Source organism: Nipponia nippon, unplaced genomic scaffold (assembly GCF_047370975.1).
Source record: "Nipponia nippon isolate SJK-2023a ecotype South Korea unplaced genomic scaffold, ASM4737097v1 scaffold_1, whole genome shotgun sequence".
Lineage (NCBI taxonomy): Eukaryota > Metazoa > Chordata > Aves > Pelecaniformes > Threskiornithidae > Nipponia > Nipponia nippon.
The window spans coordinates 15,320,510-15,348,006 of NW_028262290.1; the positions used below are offsets into that span (position 1 = coordinate 15,320,510).

At 41.7% G+C, this 27,497-nt stretch overlaps 1 protein-coding gene across 4 annotated transcripts in view; it reads left to right on the top strand.

Moving 5' to 3' along the window:
* SAMD12 (sterile alpha motif domain containing 12) overlaps positions 1-27,497 on the top strand; it is a 179,904-nt gene that overhangs the window by 103,798 nt on the left and 48,609 nt on the right. The window contains exon 6 of one of the 4 annotated variants that reach the window (XM_087747183.1): positions 22,217-22,302. The exons of the other annotated variants lie outside the window; for them this stretch is intronic. Coding sequence (XP_087603309.1) covers positions 22,217-22,263 — 47 coding nt within the window. The 3' untranslated portion in view covers positions 22,264-22,302. Of the gene's footprint in view, positions 1-22,216; positions 22,303-27,497 lie in introns of those variants that run through there. 4 annotated transcript variants of the gene reach the window in all.

Here is a 27,497-nt window from a genome sequence, read left to right on the forward strand (position 1 = left end):
GTGCCACATCCACACACGCACACCTGTGATCTGCAGACCAGCTCCATCTGGCACTGCTTGGCAGGGGCTGCAGGTTCTGGAAAGGGCACCCCCCAGCTCCGTGGTCCCTTCCCATCCCCTCTCATAACATTCGTGCCCTGCTCTCTTGCGTGACCTGCATGCGGAGGCCTGCGTATCAGAGGACAAGATGTTTGGCCATCTTGCTTCAGAGTCAGAGTCAGTGTGGTTTTGAGCTACAGCCAGTCGTTCTCAGCAGAACTGCTACGGCCTGGATTCAACACCGGCAGCTCAATGTTAGCTGTAAATGTTTAGGGGGAAGTTGAAACAAGGTTAAAAGCCTCTCAAAATTGGGGCGAATCTGGCAGGGCTAAGCAAAGCATGATCTTTTCCAGTGAGCTCTGTCTTCTTCGATGTTTGCTTTTCAGGTGGGTCGGATAATATGGATACGTGACCAGTATATGGTACAAAGGAGCTTTTGCAAACTTGTTTCCCGCCTTCGTGTGGCCAAAACTGAGTGCCGCTCACTGCAGAAAGCAGCTGAGCTTTGCGCTTGTTATCTGGGTCTCCCATGTTCATTTAGGCTGGGACCTCCTTCCCTCTTTTCTCCTGCCAGTCAAAAGCGAGAAATGAGTGGGTGTTACTTGAGTTAAAGATCTATAGCCAGCCCAATATCAGTGAGTTGTATATACCCTGTAAAAAAAAAAACTTTATTTCTACCTTCCTGTGAGAAAGTAGCACGTCCCCTGAATGGCTGCCAGACTCCTTGAATGTGGCTGCAGGTGGCTCAAACGTGGTTTTTGTTAAAACACAGCTGGAAGATGATTTCTGTCGTGAACACCTCAGCCCTGTCAACTGTTTCTGTGCTTGTTCTGCTCCAGTTGGTGCGGTCCGTATTTGGAGCCATACAGTGGATGGCTCTTTGGTAGCTGCTAGCGTTGTAGTTCACCATTGGCTGCAGCCACGCTTTGGGGAGCTGGACAAACGAGTGGCAAATACCGGAGCAGCTGTTGTCCGTTCGGGGTTCCCTTCAGTCACTCAGACCACTGATTTGTGTTGTGAGGAGTATGAAGGCTGTCCTGATAGGGATATTCACGGTGGGAGTTTCTGGATGTAGCAGGGGAATAGTATGAGAAAGGATACCATAGTGCTAAGAAAGCAGTGGAGGACATAATGGGTGTGAACCTGGTGTGAGATGCAGAGCAGGGAGCCTGCGGCTGCTGAGAGCCACTGCTGGAGCCAGGATCCTGGTGGACTCCGTATGGGCTTCACTCTTGCTTTCTGTGCTTTGTTTCCTGGCTTTGCCAAAGCCTTTCCAATATAGTTGCATCCCTATCCCAGCCACCAATTCTCAGACCGTGGAGAGAAGGGAAGAAGCCAAGGGTTCACAGCGTGCCCAGGCGGAACACAGGGAACCAGGTTGGAAACCCACTGGCTTAGGCTGGTAGAGCTGAATTGCTGTCAGCAGCAGAGGGAAACCTCTCCAAAATGGTCTCAAGTGTACAGAATACCACAGGGAGCAATTCCTTTTCTTCTTGATGTCCTGAAGAACAGATGGATCTGACATGTTTATTGCCTTAAGCTGTCTTGTTTTATCAGCACATCAGATCTAGGTGCTTGACAGATGTGCCAAACAGAAAATAAAATTCATCCATGCCCAGTTGTATGGGTTTTAGCATCTCTAGTTCCTATTTAGAACTATTCTCTTTATTGTCCAACTTAGCCTGTGTATAAATGAGGAGGTATTTTCATGTAAAGTTAAGGGAAGATAGAGACAAATAAACTTTTACAAGTGCAAACCAATCTTGTGACCTTTAAAAGCATTGTTTGGCATCTTCAGGTTTTTGGTTCAGACCTGTGTCTGAGATAGATAGGAAAAATGTCAAACACAATGCAAAGAGGCCGGGTTGAACCATACTGGCAGTAGTGAAGCAAGATTTTATACATGTTACAACTTGAACAGCTTGAAATTTTAAAACCTGTGTTACAATTGCAAAAGCATGAAATAAAAGCTTTTTGAAGCCAGCAACATGTTTGCTCAAAAGTTATTGCAACACAGTTCTGAATATCAAAAGCTGATTTTATTCACATCTACCCCATTCCTGTTTCTTCCCCCCAGCACACGCTTGGATTCTATGGGGGGTGAGGCAGCAAGTGCTTCTGCGTCTTTTTTCACAGCAAGGTCTCTGTCATGTTTTTTTTTTTTCTCTTTAAAAAAATCAAAGAAATAAAAATTGTGTTAATGTACTGCAGTATTTCCAACAGTTGCAAACTGTGCAGTGCCAAGTGGGTATGAAATATTTAATGTGATTTTAAATTAAAACTGTGCTACCTATTTACTTTTTAAAAGAAAACATTGGATACATTGGATTTATTTGAACTTCGTACAGCATAGTAAAGTTAGATCTTGCAGGTTCTTGTAATTACTTAAATTCATATTTTTCAATGTATAGCAGTGAGTATTTGCTGCAGAAATGCAAAGAAAGTCAGACAACAGAATTGGTGAAAGTCACTGGTTAAACACCTGTTGTTGAAGAGCTAAACTCTTTTTTGACTTCTGCAGGTGCAGAGATAATATCTTTTTCATGTTTGTTCAGCTATTTCAATTCAGTGACTAGTTCATTCAAAAGTAAGAAACCAGTTGGGAGAAAAAAAAGCTGAAAAGCTTGTTTTCCTCTTTTAATCTATAAACAAAATCTGTGCATTAGAGAATAAGGTCTACGAGTTCTGAGATCTTGAGAAATTTAGTAACCAGAACTTAGACATTCAGTTCATCATGTGAAGGTAATGCTTCTTTGCTTAATGAGACTGATTACTTAAAAAGTATAATGATAAGCTTATTTTTGCCTTGATTATGTAGCTTATTTAGAAAGTGCTGTTCTTCAAGATTTTTATTGCATTTCACTTTTACACAGTAAGATCTATTTTACAACTAGAACTTCACATGAATTCCAAAGAAAAAAAAACTAGTCGACCCTAGTCAAAAAAACTTATCATTACTCACGCCCAGGTATAATGAGAATGTAAAGAATGAAAATCCCTCACAGCGTCCTTCTGGACAAGTTGTCCAACTGTGGGCTGAGCAGGTTCATGGTGCACTGGGTGAAGAACTGGCTGAAGGGCAGGGCTCAAAGGGTTGTAGTGAATGGCGCTACATCTGGCTGACGACCGGTCACCAGCAGTGTTCCTCAGGGCTCAATTCTAGGGCCAGTTCTGTTCACTACATTTATCAGCGATCTGGATGCAGGAGCTGAATGCACCATTAGCAAGTTTGCTAATGGTACCAGACTGGGAGGTGCTGTTGACTCTCTTGAGGGACAAGAGGTCTTGCAGAGGGATCTAGATAGATGGAGGCATTGGGCTATGATTAATGGGATGAAATTTAACAAGTTGAAATGCTGGATTCTTCACCTAGGACAGAGTAATGCCAGGCACAAGTATAAATGGGGAGAGGAGTGGCTGGAGAGCAGCCCCACAGAAAGGGATCTTCAGGGCCTCTTCAGGGATCTGCTTGGTAAAGTACCATGGGATAAAGCCCTGGAGGGAAGAGGGGCCCAAGAAAGCTGGTTAATATTCAAGGATCACCTCCTCCAAGCTCAGGAGCGATGCATCCCAACAAATAGGAATTCAGGCAAAAACGCCAGGAGGCCTGCATGGATAAACAATGAGCTCCTGGAGAAACTCAAACACAAAAAGGAAGCCTACAGAGGGTGGAAGCAAGGACAGGTCACCTGGGAGGAATACAGAGAAATTGTCCGAGCAGCCAGGGATCAGGTTAGGAAAGCTAAAGCCCTGATAGAATTAAATCTGGCCATGGACATCAAGGGCAACAAGAAAAGCTTCTATAGGTACATCGGTAATAAAAGGAAGACTAGGGAAAATGAGGGCCCTCTCCAGAAGGAAATGAGAGACCTGGTTACCTGGGATATGGAGAAGGCTGAGGTACTCAGTGACTTTTTTGCTGCAGTCTTTGCTGGCAAGTGCTCAAGCCACATCATCCAAGTAACAGAAGGCAAAGGCAGGGACTGGGAGAATGAAGAACCGCCCACTGTAAGAGAAGATCTGGTTCAAGACCATCTAAGGAACCTGAAGGTGCACAAGTCCATGGGACCTGATGAGATGCATCTGCGGGTCCTGAGGGAACTGGTGAATGAAGTTGCTGAACCACTATCCATCATATTTGAGAAGTCATGGCAGTCCAGTGAAGTTTCCACTGACTGGAAAAGGGGAAACATAACCCCCATTTTTAAAAAGGGAAAAAAGGAAGACCCAGGGAACTACAGGCCAGTCAGTTGTACCTCTGTGCCCGGCAAGTTCATGGAGCAGATTCTCCTGGAAACTATACTAAGGCACGTGGAAAATAAGGAGGTGATTGGTGACAGCCAGCATGGCTTCACTAAGGGCAAATTGTGCCTGACAAATCTGGTGGCCTTCTACGATGGGGTTACAGCGTTGGTGGATAAGGGAAGAGCAACCCTTCCAACCCAAACCATTCTATGATTCTATGATTGATACATGCTATATTTAGATTTAGGTCAACATGCTGACAAGATCAGTATTACATCTGGAGTCTACTGCCCACAAGCTTAGGACAAGTAGTGTCAAGAAATATTGACAGGAAGCAGTTGTATGGAGGACACAGTAAAGCAAGCAAACCTTTCTGGTTTAGAGGTCCAGGCACACGAAGGACGAGGAGGTAGCTAGGAGGAGCCAACCTGGATTTACTAAGGGCAAAACAGCCTGGTTGCCTTCTACATTGAGACAATGGGCTGTGTGGGCAAGGGAGGAGCAATGCATGTTTTATACCTCGACTTTACAAAGGCCTTTGACATGGTCTCCCAGTGTCCTTGTAGCCAAATTGCTGACTTATGCACTGGATAAGTAGACAACAAGTGAATGGAGGATCTAGTGGCATCCCTAATGGATTGATACAGGAGGCAACACTGTCCAAATACCTTTGTTAGTGACCATGATGATGTGACAGGGTGCACCCTCAGCAAGTTTGTGGGTTGCTGCCAATTTGGGGAGGGTACTTGATGTGCTGGAGGGCAGCACTATCAGTCAGAGGGATCTGGACAGACTGGAGAAGTGGGCTGACAGAGACCGTAGGAAGTTCAGCAAAGACAGGGTCCTGCATCTGGGATGGAATAACCCCTTGGCTGGGGGCTGACTGGCCAGTGAGCACTTTGCTGAAAAATACCTCGGAGTCTTGGTGAACAACAATTTGAATACGAACAAGCAGTGTGCCCTTGCTGTGAAGGAGGACAACAACATCCTGGGCTGTACAAGCAGCAGTGTAGCCAGCAGGTCAGGGGAACTAATCGTTCCCTTGCGTTTGGCACCAATGAGAAGACATCTTGAACAGTCTGTGCAGTTTTGCACTCAGTACAAGAAAGACATTGACAGACTGGAGCAAGTCAATGGATAGGTCACCAAGACGGTCAGGGGCTGGAGCACATCATGTAGGAAAAGAGGGTGAGGGCTGGGTTTGTTCAGCCTGAAGACAAGGTTCAGGGGGTCTTACTGCTGTCTGCAACTGCCTGTTGGGAGGGCGCAGAAAAGACAGAACCAGATTCTTCTCAGATGTGCACGGGGCCAGAACAAGAGGCAACGGGCACAAGTTGTAGTATAGAAAATTCTACCTAAATATAAGCAGGGGGGGAAAAGGGTGGTCGAACAGTGGAACAGGCTCAGAGAAGGTGTGGATCTCCATCCCTGTAGATGTTCCAAACTCGACTGGAAGCGGCCCAGGGCAACCTGCTCTAACACTCATCCTGCTCTGAGCAGGAGGTTGGACTAGAGACCTCCAGAGGTACCTTCCATCCTGCACAGTTCTGTGACTGATAGATGCCAGTTTGTGAGCTAATTGTCAGAGCTTCTCTTTGTGGGTCACTCTAGGAAAAACAGGAACCATTAGAGGTGTTTTATGTGATTTGCTTTAGGTGTAAGTTGAATCTCACTCTGGGAGATCCTGATCTCTTCTCTGGAGTGACAAGCTGAATAGATGCCTGCCCTTGGTCAAGTGAATCTTGTCTAGGCTGTCTAATAAGAATTAAAAACTAAAGAGAGTTACTTTTGTTTCTGAGGGCAAAGGAAATTAGTCAAGGAATTTACTTCGTGCTTTATTCTGAGTCATCAGAAGGAATTGGTTGAGAATTTAAGACAGAAGGCAATGTGGGTGAAAATGATCACAAAAGAGTTTCTGATCTGAAGGAGAGGAAGGGATGAGTAAAAGCAGCTGAATAACGTTGAAGGACTTTTAAAAGAGCTGGTTTCTTTGAACTTTGGAATAGATAGGTAAGGGTTGGGAAGGGAGGGAAAAGAAAATTCAAGGGAACTGGCAGTTTTTTGGAAGACAGGGTACTACAGACATGGCAGCAGACTGTCCCACTGAAGGAGGAAGACACAAAATATCCCAAGTACTTCAGGCCCTCTGCAGTTACTTGAAAATCAGGAATACTACAACTAATGGGAACAGGAGAATGCATTGCTAAGGGAAAAGTTTAAAAAGTAGCACAAACACCTAGTTTAATGAGTTGCAACTACAAGGGGTATTAAAATTCAGGTTTTTCAAGACTATAGAAATAAGGGAAAGATGAAGGAAATTAGAGTTCTGTGACTTTGTGGACAAGGAGGGGAAAGCTGGTCACAAAGAGGAGGATGAATACCAGCCTTTCTTGAATTCAGTTTTCCCAAACAGGTTAATTGTGACAGGGTGCTTGGAACAGTTAACTTAAATAGAGGGAAAAGAACACAAGCTGGAATGGGGGACAGAGGTGAAATATATGGAGGGAAGCTGGACGCAGTCAAGTCATCGGGGTCTCTTGAGATTGTCACCCGAATACCTGGGAGTCAGATGAGACCATCCCTGAACTTTAGCTTTTATCTTTAATAACTTGTGAAGGATGAGGAAGGGCAAACTTAAACACCAAAATGAGGAAGCCTGTCAGCTTAACTTTGATACATGGTGAAATGCTCCAGAAAATTATTAATCGATTTGTAAATGCCTAGAGGATAATAAGCTGATAGAAAAACAGCCAGTGTGGATTTGTTGAGAAAAAAAATGTGTCAAACCTCTCTAATTTCCTTTCCTAGTGCAATAAGAGGTGTAGCAGGTAGTAGTAGTAGTAGGTATGTCTTTGGTAAAGCTTTTGGCAGTGTTGAGGAAAGCCACATAGCCTTCTTACGAGTAAACGGGAAAAATCATCTAGGTGGGATTACTGTGAAGCAGGTGAAGGACTGGTTGAAGTACTGTGTTCTAGGAATAGTTACGGTTCGCTTGGCAGATGGGGAGGGAGCCTGGAGTGCAGTGCTGTTAGGTTCTGCCCCGGGTCGTGTGCTGCTCGTGGGTTTCGTTAGTGTCTTGGACGATGGACTGGGGAGTGCGGTGTGCGAGGGACTGTAAGCTCCAGTAGGCTTTGGATGTTGTGGAGGACAGGTTTAGAGTCCAAAGTGATCTTGATAAAATGCAGAAATGGTTTAAATGAGTAAGATGGGAATTCAGCAAATGTAAATAAGAAGGTCTGCAGTGAGGAAGGGAAAACAAGTGTATGTATGCAGACAAGGGATGTCTGAGTAAGTAACAGTACTGTGAGAGAGCATGTGGTGTTGGGATATCACAAGCTGAACATTAGTCAGCACTGTGATATGGCTGGGGGAGAAAATGGGGAAGAGACCAGACTCTAGTATAAGTGGGAGTCTTGCATGTGAGCCATGGGATATCCTTAACTCTTTTCTGTTGGCTCTCTGTCACTCCGCTGGGATAGTGTCCAGAGCCAGCTTCACACCATGAAACAGTATAGACAAACTGGAGAAAGCCGGGAAGAGAGCTGTAGGAGTGAGCAGAGATTTAGAAAAGACCAGTGAGGAAATATTGAAAGAGTTACGTCCAGGATGCAAGGGCAAAGTTGGAAAGAGACACAATCTTTCAGGTATATTAAAGGATTTGTAATATAAAATCATAGTGGTGTTTACCCATGCCCTCCCTACCTACCCAAAGGTAAGAGGGAAAGTAATTGGTTCGGTTTGCACCTAAGGAGGTTTACTTTGGGTATTAGAAACTTAGTGTAAGCATATTAGAGTGGAGTATTTGGGGGAATGAGAGTAGAGGAGGGTTGCAGGTGTGAGGAATAGGCAAAAGTCACCTGTGAGGATATTTGTCTATGCTTCAAGTGAAGGGGTAGACTACATAATCTTTTTGAAGTCCAGTTCTATCTATGGTTCTGTCTACCAAAGAAAACACAAATTAAAAATGCAAAACAAGAATAAAACTGATTTAAACCAAGCGTTCCTTTTTGTTAATTTGAACTGTGATTATATTCGGCATTTAAAATAACCCTGGTTTAAATTAATCCCTTATGTTGCAGTGTTAGCATCTTCTATTTCTGGAGGTCTTTTACAATGCCTTTTTATTTATTAAAAAAAAATGTTCCTTGGTGTGATAATCTCTTTGAGTATGAGTTATACAAGTAATGATGGAGAGACTAACATGTTCTTAAAACTGTTCTGAGATATTTGCATTAATGCCTTAGTTTTTCAGTAAATTGGCTGAATCCATACTGTAAAAACTAAACATCTCTTGAGACAATATTGTCCTAATAAATACCAATTTCTTAGATAGGTAGCACTTGCATAAAGAAATTTCTCCCCTCTAAAAATGAACTACTCTCCAAACACACAACTCATCCAGACAGTAGCCTTGTATATCTTACTTACACCAGTGCTGTACTGGTGACATTAATTCAATGAGGAGACCAGAATGGGAGCCCGCTAGTTATTTTTCATGTTTGATTTTCTTCTCTATGAATTTAATATAAAGATGGTTATGTTAAGCTAATTATACCTTGGCTTTTTATTTTCTGCTGCTGAGTGAAATCATGTAGAAGGATTATTTTTTCCCTTTTCCCTGAAGAATGGAACGTTTGACCACAATTACCATTTTTTACATTAGATAGAGCACCTTGCTGTCTATTACCACAAGTGATTTATTAGTATATAGGGCACACTGAGAAACAGTGGCTGACTAGCCAATGGGACATAGTAATCACACAACGCAATGCCTGCAGAATCATATTATGTTTGATGTTTAATATAAACCCAAACTGCAAAGTAAGACTTAAAACATAAAAAAAAAAAAAATTCTCAAAAGAGGAAAGCCCAAAAGAAAACCGAAACCAGGTAACTGCTGGGATAAATTTTCTTCGTACAGGAAATCTGTGCTGAGCAGAGTGTCCAAGGCAAGGGAAGAGCCGCTTTCTGCCCTTTCGCATTCTGCCGTCCCCAGCTGTCCTGCTTACTCTGTCTGTCTCTCTGCATATATGTGCCACCCACCTAAGGAAACAAACAGAAACGCCTGGCCCCAGCGTGGCACTTCAATCCTTCGAGCTGGTTCTGGCCAGGAAGATTTCTTGTGTATAATAATAGGTTATGCACACACTCAAGACTTGCGCTTCTGTCGGTGTGGAGGGCACATGCTCACCCGCTGGCACAGCAGCACTATCATCCACTGAGTTCCGTTTAGCCAGGTGCTGAGCACCTTTCATCTGAGAAAAAAGAATTCTTAACAGCCACTGCTAAAGATGTTTCTGACTGGTATAATGTATTAACAGCAGGGATGAAAGAGTTAATTCATTTTCCATCCATAATTTTTTGCTTTGTAGAAGCGATTTGCCACAGTCTAGCAGGGTGCTGTTATTGAAAAATTGAAGCACCAGGTGTGATTAAATAAGATCACACGTTTCATTCCCTCTTTAATTTCACATCACCCTTCAGCAGCTGTATCCCTTTGCTTTCCTATAGTTGGATAACGCATTGCATTTACAGCAGGCAGCTTGCCGCATTGGTAGCATGCACCATTGGGCTGTTGTGAATCAAATCTGTTTGTGCACACAAATTATTTATTGTTTGATGGACCAAACTTATTACTCTGTTTATTTCTCAAGAGTAGAAAATACAGAGTGCATTTGGGTAATGGAGACAAACTCAGCCTGGGTCCTCAGTGTTTGCAGAGGTTCATGCATGCAGCAGAACAGGTTTCATTCCACTGCGAAGAAAGTAAAAAGGTAAAGACAGTGGTGGATGTGGGATCCTTTTTCTGTTCTTACCAAGCACAGCTCTATGGGATCTGACAAAGTCACCTGCTTTCCTGAGATTTCACGGCCTGCCACTGACACGCGGAAAGCGAACCACTGCCCTCCTGGCCACTGCGGAGCAGCAATACTGGCACTGTGCACAGACTGTGCCCTTGTCCCTTTGCTGCTGGGTCAGAAAGGTGGCACTGGGGCCACGATTGCTATTTGCAGTTAGAACATGATGCCAGAAAAAGAAAACAATCAAGTTTTTAACTTTCCGTTGCTTTAGAATAGTGTTCCTGTGAAAAACTGAACTGCATTCTTACAATATTGCTGGTAGTTATTCCAGGCAACGTTTCCGCTTCCAAACTCTGGCTGGCCTCACTTCTCAGTCAAAAGCAATGCAAACCAAAGAGATCTATCTTTTTACTTTTTCCAGTCCTTGGGGGAAGAGGGGTTTGTTTGCCGTACTCTGACACTGTTACCTGTGGTAAAACGTTTGTGCAGATGTGACAGTGCCCTGGCCTGAGGTATTCTTGTGCAGCTCTGCCATAATTAACCCAAAGAACAGAAGTCTGTGCTCTGTTGTGCATCAGCATATGATCTGATGGATTATCATCCTGTGGTGTCGGCACCAAGGCATACAGTTCCCGGGAGCACGGGTTTGGGTGTTTCTGAAGAGGCCTACTGCTGTAGCTTTGGCTTTGTTTTCTCCTTCTGCACCTCTGGTGCTGCACTCCACTGCTTTCCTGCTGCACTCAGTGGTGATATCACACATTTATACAGCTATGATGTTTCACAATACAATATGGTAATGCTTCTCGGCAATGTTGAGCAGAATGTACCTGTTGCCTATTTATAAATGCAGGTATACAGCAGTCTTGCCTGTCCTCCAGCGCCCTTAGCCCCCCGTGTAAACAGCCGGTTTTGCTCACTGAGGACTTGTCAAAAATGCATCCATCAAAATTAAACAGATGACCTGAACAAGTGAAATTGTACCTGAATACCATAGCTCTTTCATTCCCAAGCGAACAGGGTTTTGTTTGCTGTGGCATTATTCCCACATAAAAGAAAAAAGATGCCAGGGGAGGGTGACAGAAGAAGTTTGGAGGATCTAGGGATGCATCTGGGTCTGCGTTTGAGTATAAATAATGCCTATGAACACCTGTCCCTTCTTAAATTTGATCTTGGAAGCAGCATTGGGACAAGCTCATTTGATGTCTCGTTTTTTAAATGAGCTCTGCAGATAAAACTGGCTGCCTGTAGTGCAAGGCTGTCCTTAAAAGTGAGCTGACATTTCTGCAAACAGAACTTAGTTCATGCAGGAAAAGATACTCTTTGATCTGTGAGAGGACAAAAAATAAAACTCCATGAAACTCCAAAGGAATCCATTTTTCTTTTCTTTACATTAGTAGACCAGTCTTCATGGAGATGGAGGAAGCTGCTCTGACCTTTCTTTCCCTGTGTGATACAGACTGAGCGTGACTCTTTCATCATGAGTGAGGCCAGTATCAAATCAATGGTTGGAACTAACTATGCCGGTTTCGGCGTAATTATTGCCATATGCAGTGGGCTGTGTTTTCTGCAAATACTTCTATAGTGACTCTGAGTTGTCTAAGATTTACTGCTGTTAACACAAACAGGATTATTTCTTAACTGCATATTCACATATACACAAAGGGAGTGTTTCAAAAGGTGAAATTATATTTAAGTAATTGCTTCTTATTATGCTGGAAATTTTTTTGAATTATCTTTTTGAGGTTGCAATGAAGGGTTTAGGAAATCTTTCAGGTTGCAAAAGTTACCCAGTAACGTCAACCTAAAGTATTAAAAAATCTAGCGTTGACTCCCTTCAGAAATAATGAGGTTTAAAAGGAACCCACATTTTGCTCTGGATGTTTTGGGAATTTGAGTCTTTAGGCTATTCTTGTTTTCAGGCTGAAGCATTAAACCTTTTTAAAAAAACAAAGTAGACATTTTCATGCCATTCCCTTGTTTGTGGAGCTGTTGCTTTAAGGGAAACGCTAGATCAATATTGGGAAAGTTGGCAGTAGCCCTTACTCCTCCTGCCAATGCAAAGCAGGGTGTTATTTTCCCTACTGCTTTCCCCATACCCCTTCTTTTCTTTAGGTGGATGAACTTCTCTTTCTTGCTCAAAAAACAAGTGCCTTTGCCATTGGTGCTGCTTTTCCAGCAAGGTCCTTTAATGCTGCTCCTTTCCTCTCCACATGCAAAGCAGCCTTTGCTCACACTTGCTGTGTGATGGGATCCTTCTCCCTGAGAAGAGCGCAACATCTGTTTTGTTTCCTCAATGGAGAAAGAGAGAGACATTATCAAGAAGTTCTCCTTTTTCCTGCTTGCTAAGAACAAAAGAGATTTTAAAGCTTTTGGTGTTTCTGGAGAGAGGAAAAAACAGTGGAGCCCTAGACAGGAAAAAACAGCCATGGAAAAATAAATTGAACATAATTTGAGCTATAATTAAAGGTCTTAAAAAGAAGCCAGACTGCCAAATTGGAAAGAAAAATGTGCATCTTGAAATAAAGTACCTTTATGGAAGGATGTGCTTGGGGTTACAGTGTAGGACGGCCATTCAGGACATCTTGGCTCTATTTCTGCTCTGGGCTTCCTGGGTGATACCAGACCAGAAACTTAACCCTTATTTGCCTTGATGGTCCATCTGTAAAATTTGGTGGTATTGTGAGTCTCAGTATTTCATGGTGCTTGTAAGCACAAGGAGATGATAGAAGTTATTTAAATAGAAGCTGCTGTGGCATTGCATTGATGGCAGCTTTTTGCTTATTATATTGAAAAGAGTTCATATCTTTTAAAATATTAGAAGCATTGTGAAACTGTGTATAACTGTATCCCTGGGGAATCTGTTTGTTGTTAGCACAGTGTAACCTGCAGCTTCAGTAAGGGAGCCTGCTTCAGAATGAGTTAGAAGGTAAAATAAAAGAAGAGTGCTTCATGGAGAGCTTCATCGAGAAGGACCTTGTGGTCTGCCTGCTGATGCCGTCCGTGCGGGTTGCGCGTGACCTGAAAAGCAGTAGGTTCTGTTACATGCGATCTGCTTGCTAGTTGGAAGCCGAACTGAAACCGAAGGCTCTGAGTTGAGCTGTCTGTGATCTGGATGGGGGGAAGGTTCACATCTCTGAGGTTGCTTCTGCTGTGACCTATAAGCAGCAGCTCACAGGCTGCACGATGTGATCTGTGGGAGAGTAGGGCACTCCTGCTGCTGCCTGGAAAATCCACATTAGCTTTAAGCTACTAAATAAGCATTGCAACCTACCGACACTCCCATTTATGATATAGTTAGAGCTGGTGCTTTACAGATGGCTAGTTCCATCATTCATAAATTCTTAAACCCATATGAATAAATTCAAAGATTTTTATCTTTTAAAGGTGACCCACAACTATTTAAACTCCCTTTTATGTTTACAGTTGAATACCTCAGCCACTCTGACAACATTACCGATTTGCACTCAGCAAATCTGGATTTTGTGAGAAAAATGAAAAGTCTATAATGCACTGTGACTTCCTTCTGCAGTACAAATCAAAATAAATCAAAGTTATTCTCTCTTGTTCTCACTACTGGTATCAAAACTGTCTCCAAATCAGCATGGAAATGTGCTAAGAGGTAAAGTAAGATGCGGATTTTGGTGGCATCTTAGTTTAATCCTTTTATAGCTATATTAGCAAAAAGGCACATTCCTTCGTAGTTATTGTGTTTTTGAAGGGCCAGTACAAATTACGTTTTCAGAAGTGTCAAAGTAGGGGATAGTTTTTAATAGTATTTCAGGACTCTTAATTCACCAAGCATGTTCTTTGCCTATGTTTCTGCAGATCAGTTTGAACGATCTTCTGTATTTAAAAATTCACCTAACAATTTCACAACCTGACAGCAACCTGGCAACATGATATTTATACTAATCTGGTGAATTTGGGACACATGCTGTGGTTTAAAATAGAGTAGTCGGGCTTTTGGGTCCATTGGCTGTAAAATTTCCATGGTAGTCTGAACGTTGGGCCACTGGTGACGGTTCTGTCCCTTCTCCGGTGCTCACTGTGGTACCCATGTACGCTTCCCAAACCTACGGTTCACCTCCTCTGTTATCTCTGGTCATTACTGAAGAAACCATCAGGTTTCCACCATCGCATCCACATGTCTGTTGTCTGTACAGCTTGTGGATAAGCAACAAAGAACTATGGAACAAACATGTTTTTTTAAAAAAGTAACAACCAAAGAAACCTTGACTACTGGAAACAGAAAATTCAGAGCTTAGCATTGGTTGAGTTGCAGCAAAAGTAATGAAGTGTGAAATGTGCTGTTCCCAACCAGTATGCCATGCTGCTTTAATTTACAGAATACATAATTATATAGCATTAACATTCTGGTACATCAGTCTTTGACAAAAATTGAAATGAAAACAGACAAATGCATGAATCTATTTATAAGACAATTATTGTAATAGTGGTGGATAAGAATACAAACTTAAATAATTTTACTTATTTTAAGGTTATGCCTTTAAGAGCCTTTGATTTTGTGCCCCGGTAAATACTCACATGCTATTGCAAACCAACTTAGTTTAATAAACCTTTACTAAACACTTGTGGAAGTCCTTCCCGCATACTTCTAACTTTATCTGAATCTTATGAGCATAAGATCAGGGATCTGCTTAGAGATCTGCTTTTGAACTTCAGGGATAAACTATGTGCGAGATTGGTTTTCCCAGTCAGACCATGGTCCGTTTCGACCAACATTCAGCCTTTGGCAGTGGCCCGAATGAGCTGGTTAACCAGATGTACAATGCTACAGCAATTACAATGAAAAGCACCACATCCCATCACTCCAGGCATCTGTGTTAACCACAGAGTTGTTAGAATAGATGCCCTTTTATTTCATTTGCAAAGAGATGACAAATGTTTACTATTAATGATTCCCACTATATGATTACAGAGGAAGAGGTGAGAATCCCTTCCTAATCTTCTGCCGGCAAATTTCTCCTCTGAGACACTGTTAGGTCCCAAATTGACCTACTGTGCTTGTGGTGCAGTCCAAGTATCTTTTATTTAAACTGTTTTTGAGAAAATCCACCGAGTCTGTATTGCTCGTAGTGGTCTCTGTTATCATTTGCTTCCATGTAGCTGAGGCCAGAAGTAAACAGATGATTGGAATCAGATTGGGTGGCTTAGGAAATGAATATGCTTTTCTAACATGCCCACTAATGGACAAGTCTCCCCATCACAAACCCGCCACCAGGGCATCCGCTCTCCTCCAAAGGCCAAGTAACTCACTTTGCAAGGCTAGGCAGCCTCTCCTCCTCCTTGGATATGATGCTTCCTCTTAGGGTCAGTTTAGGAGGCTGGGAATTGCATCGCTTGGGGTTTCTTTCTTGCTCATACCTTACAGGTTTTTTCAGCTGAAAAATAAATAAGTCCCCAGGCTTTGTTTTGTTGTGGTGTTTTGTTGTTTTGGGTTTTTTTTTCCCCGGAAGATGTGTATTAAAAATCAGATTAGCTTTCGTCTTTCTACTACTTGATAATGATTTCTACTGAGCCCACAGAGTGCATATGCACTGTCTGGTTGGGTCAAGAGATGACCTTTCTGAGTTCCTGTCTCCGGAGGAAGCAGAATTGTTTAGTCTCTGGGATGCTAACAGGGCGGTGCTGAGAGACAAACTGATTTTGGTAGCTTCATGCAGAAAAAAACCCCTCTGAAACTTAATGACCTTCTGTAGGGGAAAAAGGCTTTAGGCATGAAGATACAAGGAGAAATCAACAAGATTGTCATCTGGGGAGTGCAGAGAATACAGACAAAGAAACAACTGGAATACACTGTATGTTTGAGTTAACTAAAAGGTATTTTTTCGACATAGAAGCACAGTTGACAGAGCAGGTAAAGTATGATTTTCAACATACCGCATCACTGTATTTAAAACACAGCTCTTGATCCTTCACAAGGAATGAAGCAGGATTTTTATTAAGGAATACCTAATGGTTAGATATGTTGCACATCATCAAAGCCACTGAATCAATGCAGCATTAAATTCTGAGAATCATCAAATGGTATATTATAAGCAGGAGGAAACTGGGGAGCGTAGCAGGAGGTTATACTGAATTTGGGGAAGAGGTGTATGTTTCTGACAAGATCAACAAGAAACTCACGTTATTGAGATTATGCTGAGGAAAATCGTCAGACTTGTATGGTTTTGTAGGTATAATATTTGAAGAGGTGGATCTGGTTTAAAAAACAAAACAAAGCAACTGTTTAGAATATTTTTATGAATGAGTAGTTTTCTTACATGTACAGATTATGCCAGCATTCATACAAGAGTGAATGACAGCATGGCATGGGGACGTTTGGGAACAGAATTGTTCTCTCTCACCTTGGCCCACAAAGTTTCTTGGGAAAAAAAGTCTAGGTTGAATACTAATGAAAAACAGATTACGGGGTTTCACAGATCATGTAGTCCATCCCTTTGCACTGAAACAAAATCAGTGCATAGACTTTGTAGTCATATCTGGAAAATGGATAGAGTTATTTTTAGTTGGCAATATTAATGGTCTGATAGCATATCAGAAATGTCAATTATACAGTGACCTATTATAATATTAATTGGACATATCATGTAGCAACCATACAGTTGCTGAAGGACATGATAATGGGATGGTAACTTACTCAAATTAATTAGTATGTCACCAGCCCCTGGCCCATGCACATTGGTGGTGACCAAGAGAAATAAGCTTATTCTTACAGGGATGGTAAGGCTGCAGATCTGCAAGAATACAAGCCTGTGTACCGATCCCAAGTATTTGATTCATCTCCGAGAAGAGGAGATGGTGTTGTTCCTGTACCACTTCGGGGGCTCTGATACTGGAGGCTGTCTTATTGCAGAGAGTGGGACATTATGCCAAAGTAGCTACTCGGAGAATGAGTTGCTGTGGGACTTCTCTAGCTGGTATTCCACGTTCGACAGGCGGTGCTAGGTCTCGCTGGAGCTCCCATTGTGCAAAAGGCTGACAGATGCTTTGGACTGACACAACAATAATACCAACTTCTTATGATACACGTGCCAGAGGAATTCAACGTATCCCTGAGCTAGCTCAAGTCTTTCTATGTTCCATTTAAGAAATATTGACAAAATGGGCCACATTATCACTCAAGTCATTAATATATAACCTATAAAAGGACCTGGGCAAAAAGAATAAATAAAGGAAAAACTCTAAACCAAACCTATTTTCTGCTCCTATGCTCCTTCTGCTGGTTATGCAGAAGCAGTAAACAAGCCCTATTCCCAGAGCTGTGCTGACAGCACTGATGATGGCGGTGCACAAATTAGGAGGTAAACAAAAAGCCGTGTTAATTTCAAGCTCCATTAGAAACACAGGCGGTAAAAAAAAATCAATGTCTCCCAAACAGAAAAGGTCAAAATTGGTAGGGAAAGAAAGTTGGTTTTCCAGTAGGTATGACTATTATTATTATTATTATTATTATTATTATTATTATTATTATTTCTTTTAAATTGGGTGTAAGAAAGAAGAAGCTACTGGACAGTGTCACATTAATGACTAATACACTGAAAATAAAAAACTACCAAAAATTGTTTTTAAAGAAAAATATACTCAGCTTTGATTCAGGTTGAAATTCTTGTATTTAAAGGCTGGTTTCTATTTTAAATTTTGCCTGTAGGTTCTGTGGATATTCGGTTACATTTATAATCTTGGCATGACACATTTGAGGGATCATTCTTCTGAAAAGTGTAATCATCAGATTTCACTGTTTTCTCTTGGCATAGTCTATTCTTGGATCCAAATCCTTGGGGCCTGTTAGTTTAAATTTTAGGCTTTGTTGTGCATCCAGATTAAGTCTGGAAATACATGTGTGTCATTTTGTTATCAAGTTGTCTAGCAGAGGATGACAAGAAGAACAAATACTGCTTTATATGTTTTCGTTTTATGGTAGCGTGTCACCTTCAACTCCACTAACATTAAATGTTTATCACTTCATGTGATCTTTGCTTTGCATATTAAACTAAATTTCACATGGCCATGTTAAATTATGTATGATGATGGAGTTCTGTGGTATGGTGTTAGGAACCAGTTCTTCAAACGTGATTGCATATGCAAAAGCCTTGACACATAAACACCACAAAGTAAGTGTGACCTTATAAGAGCAAAGTTACTGTCTAAGTGTTTGAGGAGCTGATGGTCTTAGCGTGGCCGCACATGTTGTGAAAATTATTTTTCTTACACTTACTTACTTACCCATTATAACTCTGCTATAGTTACACATATTTAGTGTAACCTCCTTTGATCAAGCAGTGTTTGGAACAAAGCTGTTAACGCTTCTTTGTTCTCCAGCACCAGCTAGTCACAGCATCTTACTAATGCTCATTAGTGTTCATCCCTGTGTATTGGGCAGTATTCCCCTCCGCAGAATAGGACCAAGACATAGTGAGTTCAAAGACCACGTTTTATATATAAAAATGTATTAATGTGATATTTAGATTGGTTTGAAACCAATGGTCAATATTTTGAAAGTATGGTCAATATTTTTGTAGAAGAGTCGGGATCTCTGTGGTAGAGAGCACAGATAAGAGATACAAAGTGGTCCCGGCTCAACACATTTCCTTCCAAACAGCTGCATCTCCTCATTGTCTCTTCATCTCATCCCTAAGACACAGTTTGCACTTCTAATTGTCATTCCCTTCAGCAGACATTAGCATGCTTGTTAAATTGGCCATTTGTGTCCCAGAACTCCCCTGCCTGTCCGGTGACTCACTCAGACCTGCATTTTGCACGCCCTCGGGGACCATGGAAGCAGTTATCTCTGTACTTTCAGCTTCTGGTCCTAAAACTGTTGTACGTCAAATTCATAGAATCATAGCATAATAGAATAGTTTGGGTTGGAAAGGAACTTTACAGGTCGTCTAGACCAACCCCCCTGCAATGAGCAGGGACATCTTCAACTCCATCGGGTTGCTCAGAGCCCCATCCAGCCTCACCTTGAATGTTTCCAGGGATGGGGCATCTACCACCTCTGTGGGCAACCCGTTCCAGTGTTTCACTGCTCTCATTGTAAAAAATGTCTTACTTCTATCTAGTCTAAATCTCCCCTCTTTTAGTTTAAAACCATTACCCCTTTTCCTATCGCAACAGGCCCTGCTAAAAGGTTTGACCCCATCTTTCTTATAGGCTCCCTTTAAGTACTGAAAGGCTGCAATAAGGTCTCTGCAGAGCCTTCCCTTCTCCAGGCTGAACAACCTCAACTCTCTCAGCCTTTCTTCACGGGGAAGTGCTCCATCCCTCTGATCAGTTTTGTGGCCTCCTCTGGACCCACTCCAACAGGTCCATGTCCTTCCTGTGCTGAGGGCTGCAGAGCTGGATGCAGTACTCCAGTCCTTCCTTATTTCTTCATTAACCACTTAAAACTGCAGTTGTGAGAACAAAGTGACTTTTAAAGAGGAAGAAGTCTAAAAGGATGTGTTCTCTCCTATGGATTTCAACATCTTCTTTGTTTTCTTTTGTTTTCACAATTCACCAGGTGCCTTCTTCCTCCTTCCCTGTGCTGTCCTGCCAGCCTTCCCTGCCTGCCTCCTGTTTCTTAATGCAATCACCACCAAAAGAGACTTACTGTACCTGACAGTATTGTAATTAAGGCATGAAGGTAGCATATTGAAATCAGTTCGCCCATCCACAGTTGCACTGGGAGTACATTACTAACAGCAGTCAAATTTTGTTTGGCCAGGAAAGTAAGCAGTAGTGATTTGAGGAGGTATAGAAAGCTGATATGTTGAGTGCCAGTTTTCAGACGTTCCCCTGATCTGTTTACTTTCATGTTCAAGTTTCAGCTCTCTGGGTTAATGATCGCCCGTTTTGAGAACATGACATTGGTATTCATTTCAGAAAATGATACCTTTTGTTCTTCTAGAGGAGACAATCTTGTGTTCTGTCAAAACTTCAGTTATGCCCCTTGAAATCATGAGAAGTTAACTTCAGTGAGTCTTGGGGTTTGGCTAGCTGGTTTTTGTGTCTGTCTGATAATAAATGATGAACATCATGTTGAAAAAGACTTTGTGAATACTAGCCTTCATGACATCTAAGTAGTAATGACTTCTGTAAAGCTTGAGGGCATATAAACTGCTCACCATTTACTACTACAGTGAATTCTTTCACAAGGCTTTGCTCCTTTGCAGCACAATTAATTTTACGTTTCATTTACTGACACTGGCATGCACTTAGCTTTATAATATTAGTTAAAATTGGTTTATGATGTCAGTCTTATTTTTAGCACACTGAAAGCAGGGGAATAATTGAAGTGTGCTGTTGTACAATTTAGGGCTTGTGGTGGACTTGGAGAGATGAGGATGTGCCGTTCCTGCTTCAGTCGGTCTAGAGGGAATAGCTCTTCTCTTTAACATTTCATTGTAATCTTTCTGATGATACCTCAAAATGTCAGCTTGTGCCTCATAGCTTAAGTTAAGTTCTTCCCAAAATAACTTCTGATGTACCTCAGAAATTTAAAAATTAAATCTCAGCAACATACACCAATAACATCTGAAAGGCTGTTGGAGTTCAGTATGTCATTTATTTTGTTTTAGTTCTTTTTTCAGTTCTAAGTTGTCTCCCGTGTGTTAATACCAACAAGTTGACTTTATAGGCTGCCACAGGGTACTCTGCTGGTCGTGCTGAAAAGCTTTACCAGGTTGCGGTGTTATATTCTAGTGAAGTCTTAGTAACTTTCCAGGATGAAAAGGAATTAAGAAGTATTTTGTCTGGAGTTTTCTTGCTTGCTTGCTTTATACGATAGTGCTTTGGTTCTAGAATGCCTTTTTTTCTAATGAAAGTAATTTTTAGCTTTTCTACAAAGAAATGAATGCATTAGGAGGTCAAGCAAGCATTGATTAAAATCTGGTTTGGGGCTCTCACTGATTTGCACAACCTTCCTTAAATCTTATGATGCCTTGGAGAAAGGGGCATTCATACATGTTTCCCATCGGGATTGATGGCTCATCAGAAGTTTGAAGGAGGAAGAACACTCTGAGACATCTACACGTGAATGGCATCCTGCTTGACTTGCCTTCAGGGAAAATAATGTGTGTAGATCATAAGGTTGGCTCCGTCTTTAGAGTTTATGGAACATTTGCCTCTGTGTTTGCTTTTCCCTATGAGATAAAGCAACCACTGGGAAGCACTGAAACTCAGTGTATTAGGATGCACAACACACAGAGCTCAAAGAGCTGCAAGACCTTCATCAGCTGAACGAGTCGGTCCACGTGCTGACCTGACCTTACTCACACTTCTGTTAGAAGAGTAGGTTATTTACCAGAGTCATTCTGAACTCTCAATATGAAACACAGTTTTTCTGCTGTGCTCATATCTAAAAGCTATCTATTTTTATTGCTGTCCCCATCTGAGATATTTCAGGCTAATGGAACAATATGATTGTTTTTATCTCCAAAGTATTTCATTTCTATTGAAGAATATCATACAAAAGAATGCAAATCTAAATCTGAGTGGTTATCTCTGCTAAGCTGCTTTTAAAAAATGAATTAGCTTAGTAAAGAACTGGCAAATACATGCTGAATGTTTTGTGAGGATCGCTGATTGTGAAGTTTTGTTAAACTGCGCTTTCTCCAAGCATGTGCAAAAATAGCAACTTTGGAAATCATGAAGCTGTGTCTTTTTCACAACTGAAGCTATTATGAGACTGCAGGCAGAATTCTCATTCCCTCTCTTCCCCTTCGAAAGCTGAACATCATCTCGGAAATGTGAAGAAGGAATAAGCCTGGTGCTTAATGTGACTGACTGCTCAAGAAATAGGTACTATTTGCTGTTTTAAGCATTAGCCAGCACTTAGGGTTTGCAGCACTGAGTCTCATTCCGTTTTCATTAATGAAGTCATTAACAAAGATATGATAACAGTCTTTTCCTCCTGTTACACAGGCAACTCAGGTAAGTGAAGACTTCAGGTATTTCCAGGCCAGTATTACTGTCTTTATGAACCTGCCTCTGTGATGCCTGTAAGCACAAACAAAGTGAACTTCTGCAGTCTTCAGGAAACTGTCCCCCACAAAGTGACTGGGAATCCTTTTCAGGCCTGACTCTGGTGTACATATGAAACCTAAGCTGCTTCTCTTTTGTTCCAGACCTTCTTAGGTTCCCTCCTTCCCTGGCAGCTCTTATGGACTGGTGAGGTTGTTCCCCATTGCTGCAGTTCCACCTCCCATCACCCGTGTCTAAATGATGGTATCACCTGTGCTATTCCTTGGGAAGAGCTCCCTGAGAGCTACCGCAAAGTCACCCCACCGTCTCCTTCAGATCCCACCTGGTGACTGTATCTTGCTGGTTGAAAGCTGGCCAGCATTTGAGCTACTGAAGTGTGCTACTGCTTGCCATCTTGCCGACCAATGTCTCAATGTTTCCTTGTGTCTCTGCATCTGCTGTGTTCGTCCCCTCTTCGGGTACGTCTGCACTGCCTTCTGCAGCATGATGTGGCCAACGTAATCCAGCCAGGGAGCTCAGAGAAGCCTGCCTGTAGGAGGAAAAGCTTTGTGCTCTGCTACCGCGGCTCCTTTTCTTTAGCCAGCTCATTTAAACTTGGATCACTGTACCATACCTTACGCTCTAGCGCACAGACATTCTTTTTGTTTTGTGTTGGGAATGCACTTGGCATGAGGAGTAGGGGAATGTTTTCATTACTAATAGGTAAATATGTTTTCACATGAATTAGACAAGCAATATATTTGTATACATTACAGAGCTGCCTTATAATGACAGAAAAAATCATTAGAACTCACCTTTTCTTCACCGGTGTGCTGCTTGTGCCCCATCTGGTTTGCCTTGCCAGGCTTCAGGACACATGCAGTGTAGTTGTAAGTGTAGGCTCTCTCCCTCTCTTGCAGGTCTTAAAATAATACAGTTATTAAGAGTATAATGTAAGAATTCTAATTTCTCCACTGTTAGAGGATGATCTCTTAATGAAACTGCCAGTTTGGCGTTTCCCTGTCTCCTGAGTGTTTTGATAGATGTATTATTTTACAGAAAAATTCTACTTTTCTCTCCTTGATGCTGTTCAGATTGGACCTAAGAAATGCCTAACTGCTCTGCGACGTTGCTTTTTCTTATTAGCTTTCTAGAAAAGCGAAGGGGAGGGACAGAATGCAAAAACTTGACATTTGAAGATGTTTTCCAGCTCTTTTAGCTGTTGTTTTGTATTGCTGTTGTACCTGCCAGCCCCTGGTGAGAATGGCTGCATATGCATAGTCCTGAAGAGCTCACCTACTAACCAAGACAAATGGTAGGAAGCATCGTCTGAGCGTTGCTCCTTGGAGGATGATGCACACAGGCACCAAACCACACGCTTCAGGTTGCGTGGGAAATCTGTGCTGGGACCAGAACTGAATACCAGCTCCAAGTCCCTCCAGCCTCTAGTCCTGAGGAAAAATCCTCCTCTTACTGGTTTTCAAAACCCCATCAGATAAAGCAGTTCTCTGAGAATTCATGTGAGCAAAAGCAATGCCGAGCCTCGTGGCTCCCTTCCTACCTCTGCACCACTTTTGGGAGTGCTAATGAGACTTACCAGCCTTTTTCGTCCGACCTATCCGCTGAAGAGTGGAGGAAGATGTGATTTATTAGCTAGGACTGGGATGGATAGCATCATAAATCTTCTCTGGACGGCAACAATTAAAGTTGCCAAGGCTCTCTGCTTTGCCACGTGGAGTCCACACGACTCTGACCAGATTTGACCGGCTTATTCTGCTAAATGAGGATGTTGAAATGATGGTCTGCAGTTTATTAATAAGTGTATAAATCTGAACTATAAGGGGAAAAAAGATGAACTGATGCTAGTATATCTGTGACATATACTTAATAATAAAACTTAAACTCTTATACAGCCTGATACAAATTACTTGCTCTACTGCGCCAGTTCTGCCACAGCTACACATTTCATTTTTGTGATATGCTCTGCGGCTGCTCGGCTAATAAGTGCTGAGAAGGGAGAGTAATAGATAGATAGATGCATCTGGTATTTATAGAGGACTGTTTTAATGGTGCTAAAAAACTGATGTGCTCAGCATTCCTTGCAGCTGCAGTTGCGTTCGTGTCAGTAATCCTATCAGGAGGGTTGCTGGTTTCCAGAGTAATTAGAACCCTGAAGCAAATAAACACCAAATGAATTCTCTTCTTTTGAAGTTATCTTTTTTTCCCCTCTTTCAAATAGCCCTTCTCTGGTATAATTACGTACCAGTCATTATAACATTAAAAATCATTTTAAGTGAATGAATGCTATTTTTGTTGTTGTTGTTGTTCCTTTCTAATTATTATGAACTAATTGTAATTTAGGATAGTCTTCTAAAAACCTCATTTCATTACAGAATGGCTACTGACTTAAACTGCTTCCCGCCTTGATTCAAGGGAGAGGCAGCAGCTCCAAGTTGGGTTCATCTAAGCCGGTCTGGTGGCTTGTAGCACATGTGGGTGGAGTACAAGTTGTTGCTCAAAGCCATTTTAATAAATTCCTGCCCTTCTATCATTTAAGCTATAGGTTAAATATAAATTCACAGTACTGTGTGCTTGCCACCAGGGAAGTGATGACAGAGATACTATATGATCATATAGGGAGGTAATAGCCTTCCCATCTGGCTTTTTGCGACTGTGTCTAGGATAATGCATTGAGCCCCGAGCAGCTCGTTCCTGAAAAGATACTGGCAGGAGTTCAGAGGACAATAACAACCCATGCAGTTGTCTGGGGAGGGTTTGGCTCTAAACTGTGGTATCTTCACCGTTTATCTTGGTTAATAGCTTTGCAACATTTGTGGCTTCAGTCAGATGCTTTGGATTTGTGCTCATGTATGCTGAGTTACGGTGTATGGGCGCTGGGTCATTGTTGTATAAACTCTGGTGTCATCTGGTTTGCATTTTTTGGCTCTTGTATTCGAACCAGTTTCAAGATTAAAAAATAGAATAATAAGGATCAGTTACAGCTACATAAGCAAGTATATATTGATTGACATTTACTGGTAATGAGGTATGAGAATGAAAAACCCACCCCACCTCTCAGATCCCAGCTTGAGTTTTTAAGATTGGCTGTTACAAGAAAAATGTCTTTGTACTCGCAAATTGAGCACATTCAGCCCAGAGTTACTAGCACATAATAAACATGGAAACATCTAGTGACACTTTCTTTAATGGACTCATTCTTTAGACTAGAACCGCCGCTTTTATAACTCAGATTCTTAAAATGCCTTTTATAATGTCGTTTCTTAAACAGCCTTAGCTTCTGTTGTCCTGTAATGGCAATTCTCGCCTACCAAGAGGACCCAGATGTCACAGTGCTCTGTCTGTAACCTGGCCCGTTCGCAGAAATACCTGAGAGAGATGATGTGGAGATACTAAAGCGTCACATGATTCAAGTATTTCTAAAATGCAGTTCAAAGTGGAGTTCAGGAGATATTTTTATAGCATTGGCTGTGCTCAGGACTTCCCTCCTTTCCTCACCTCTCCTGCAGTTGTTTTTGGGTGAGAGAGATTTATAGCAATAGAGCAAATTGCCATGTTAAATCTGAGCTCAACTTTCGAATCAGTCATCACCAAGCAGGGCCATATATACACAAATACATAAGGGAAAGATAAGCCAAATCTGCTAATGCTTTAAGTCAATGCATCTGTGATAGAGCACATAAAATCCTTTAAGGAGAATTACGATGTTGTGAGTTATGACTACTTTATGCTTGAATGAAAGCATCCACTTGTAGGTTTGAGGGACACAACCTCCTACACAGTGACTTCATTCTTTAGGGTGATTTACCTTAATTTTCCTCAGTGTTTCCGTGTTTTGGATTGGAGCTCATATATGCTGAATTATAGTGTATAGACCTTGGGTCATCTTTTTCTGAACCCTGTATTTTATCCTGCCTTTTTTACCTCTTGGCTTTGAAAGGCATCTCCTGAGGAAAGAATGTGGTTTTGTGCTTGTGATACATCTCAGAGGCTATTTAGATAATGGTTTCTTGACAAGGAGGTGCTTACGGTTTTTTGCTAAGTCTTTTATTCCAATTGTGATAAATTTCTGCTGTATAACAGTGAAAATAAAACCCCCGTAGTTTCTTTTGAAATGAGCTTAGGAGCATACCATCCAAATGCCTTATGCTGTCAGAGAAACCCTCAGTACCTACTGTTGCACACACTTCTGCTGAGCCAGGAGTTTTTAAGCAAGGAAAGCAAGATATGCTTCATAGATGTGTATCAGCCCCAAAAGGAAGAGGGAATCCATTTAGAGGAGAAAATTCTGTTTCCAGGAAAAAATGAAATTACTGCAGAAGGTCTTAAAATCTTGCAGTGGTCTGCCAGGCGGCAAATCCCAGAAAAATATCTGATCCCAAATAGCACTGGTATGTCTGGTACAGGCTTCTGACTGATATTTCAGTCAGCGAGATAGAAGTGAAGATAGAAGTGAAGCAGAGGTAAAGAGTCTAATAATCCAAAAAACACTCACACATACAGTATCTCTCATCCGAGAAAAAAAAGAACATAGCAGTTCACTTAGAGTCATGGCAGGCGCAAAAAACTAGTTTCCTAGTCCAGAGAAAAATTAACAATATAGAAAATTATGCTCTTAATTAATTTTTGCTCTCAACAACACATTTAAAAGTTGAACAATTTAGATGCAATTAATGGGACAAGAAAATATATAAAAAAAAAAAAAAGCCAGACTGTGATACTGTGCTCCTTGCGATTATTTCTTAATGCTAAATAAACAAACTGGTGAGAAAATTGTAATTTGTAATTATTGCACAGTGCTAGAAAGAGCAGTGTGCTGGCCAGTGCCAGGTAAGCCCTCGACGAATAAAACAGTTATTTATAGCATTATGCAGTGCTGCATTCTGCCAGCATATAAAAGGAGCAAATTCAGTGATGATGTAGATTTGTAAAAGACCATCATGCCAACCTGTTCCAGATTGGATTTGGGGAGATGGAGAAAGGAGAGGGGAGGGATAGCAATATCTATCACAGGGAAAAAAGGCAATGAAATGCGACCCTCTTTTAATTAAAGGCTCCCACGAAGTAATTTCCCCCTTTAGCTTCTGATAATATGCTTTTGGCAGGAAGAATAATGCGAACAAAACACTCATCCTTGTAAGCAAAATCAAGGAGGGCAGGCAAATTGTATTTAGTAGCAATTTGTTGGAGAATTTGTCATTTGTTTTTGAAGAGTGCTTTGAGTTGGACAGCAGGAGCAGGGTGTTTTGCTTGTGCCTTGTGAATGGCAGCAGCAGTGGGGTTTGAAAACCTTTTAGAGGAGTCTGGGGATAGTCTCCCATGGGAAATTATGGAAAATACCTGTCAGTCTTAATGGAAACTCATCATTCCAAAAGGAGACTAATGTGCTCTTTGGAAGTATATTTTATCAGCTTTAAGTCCTCTTTG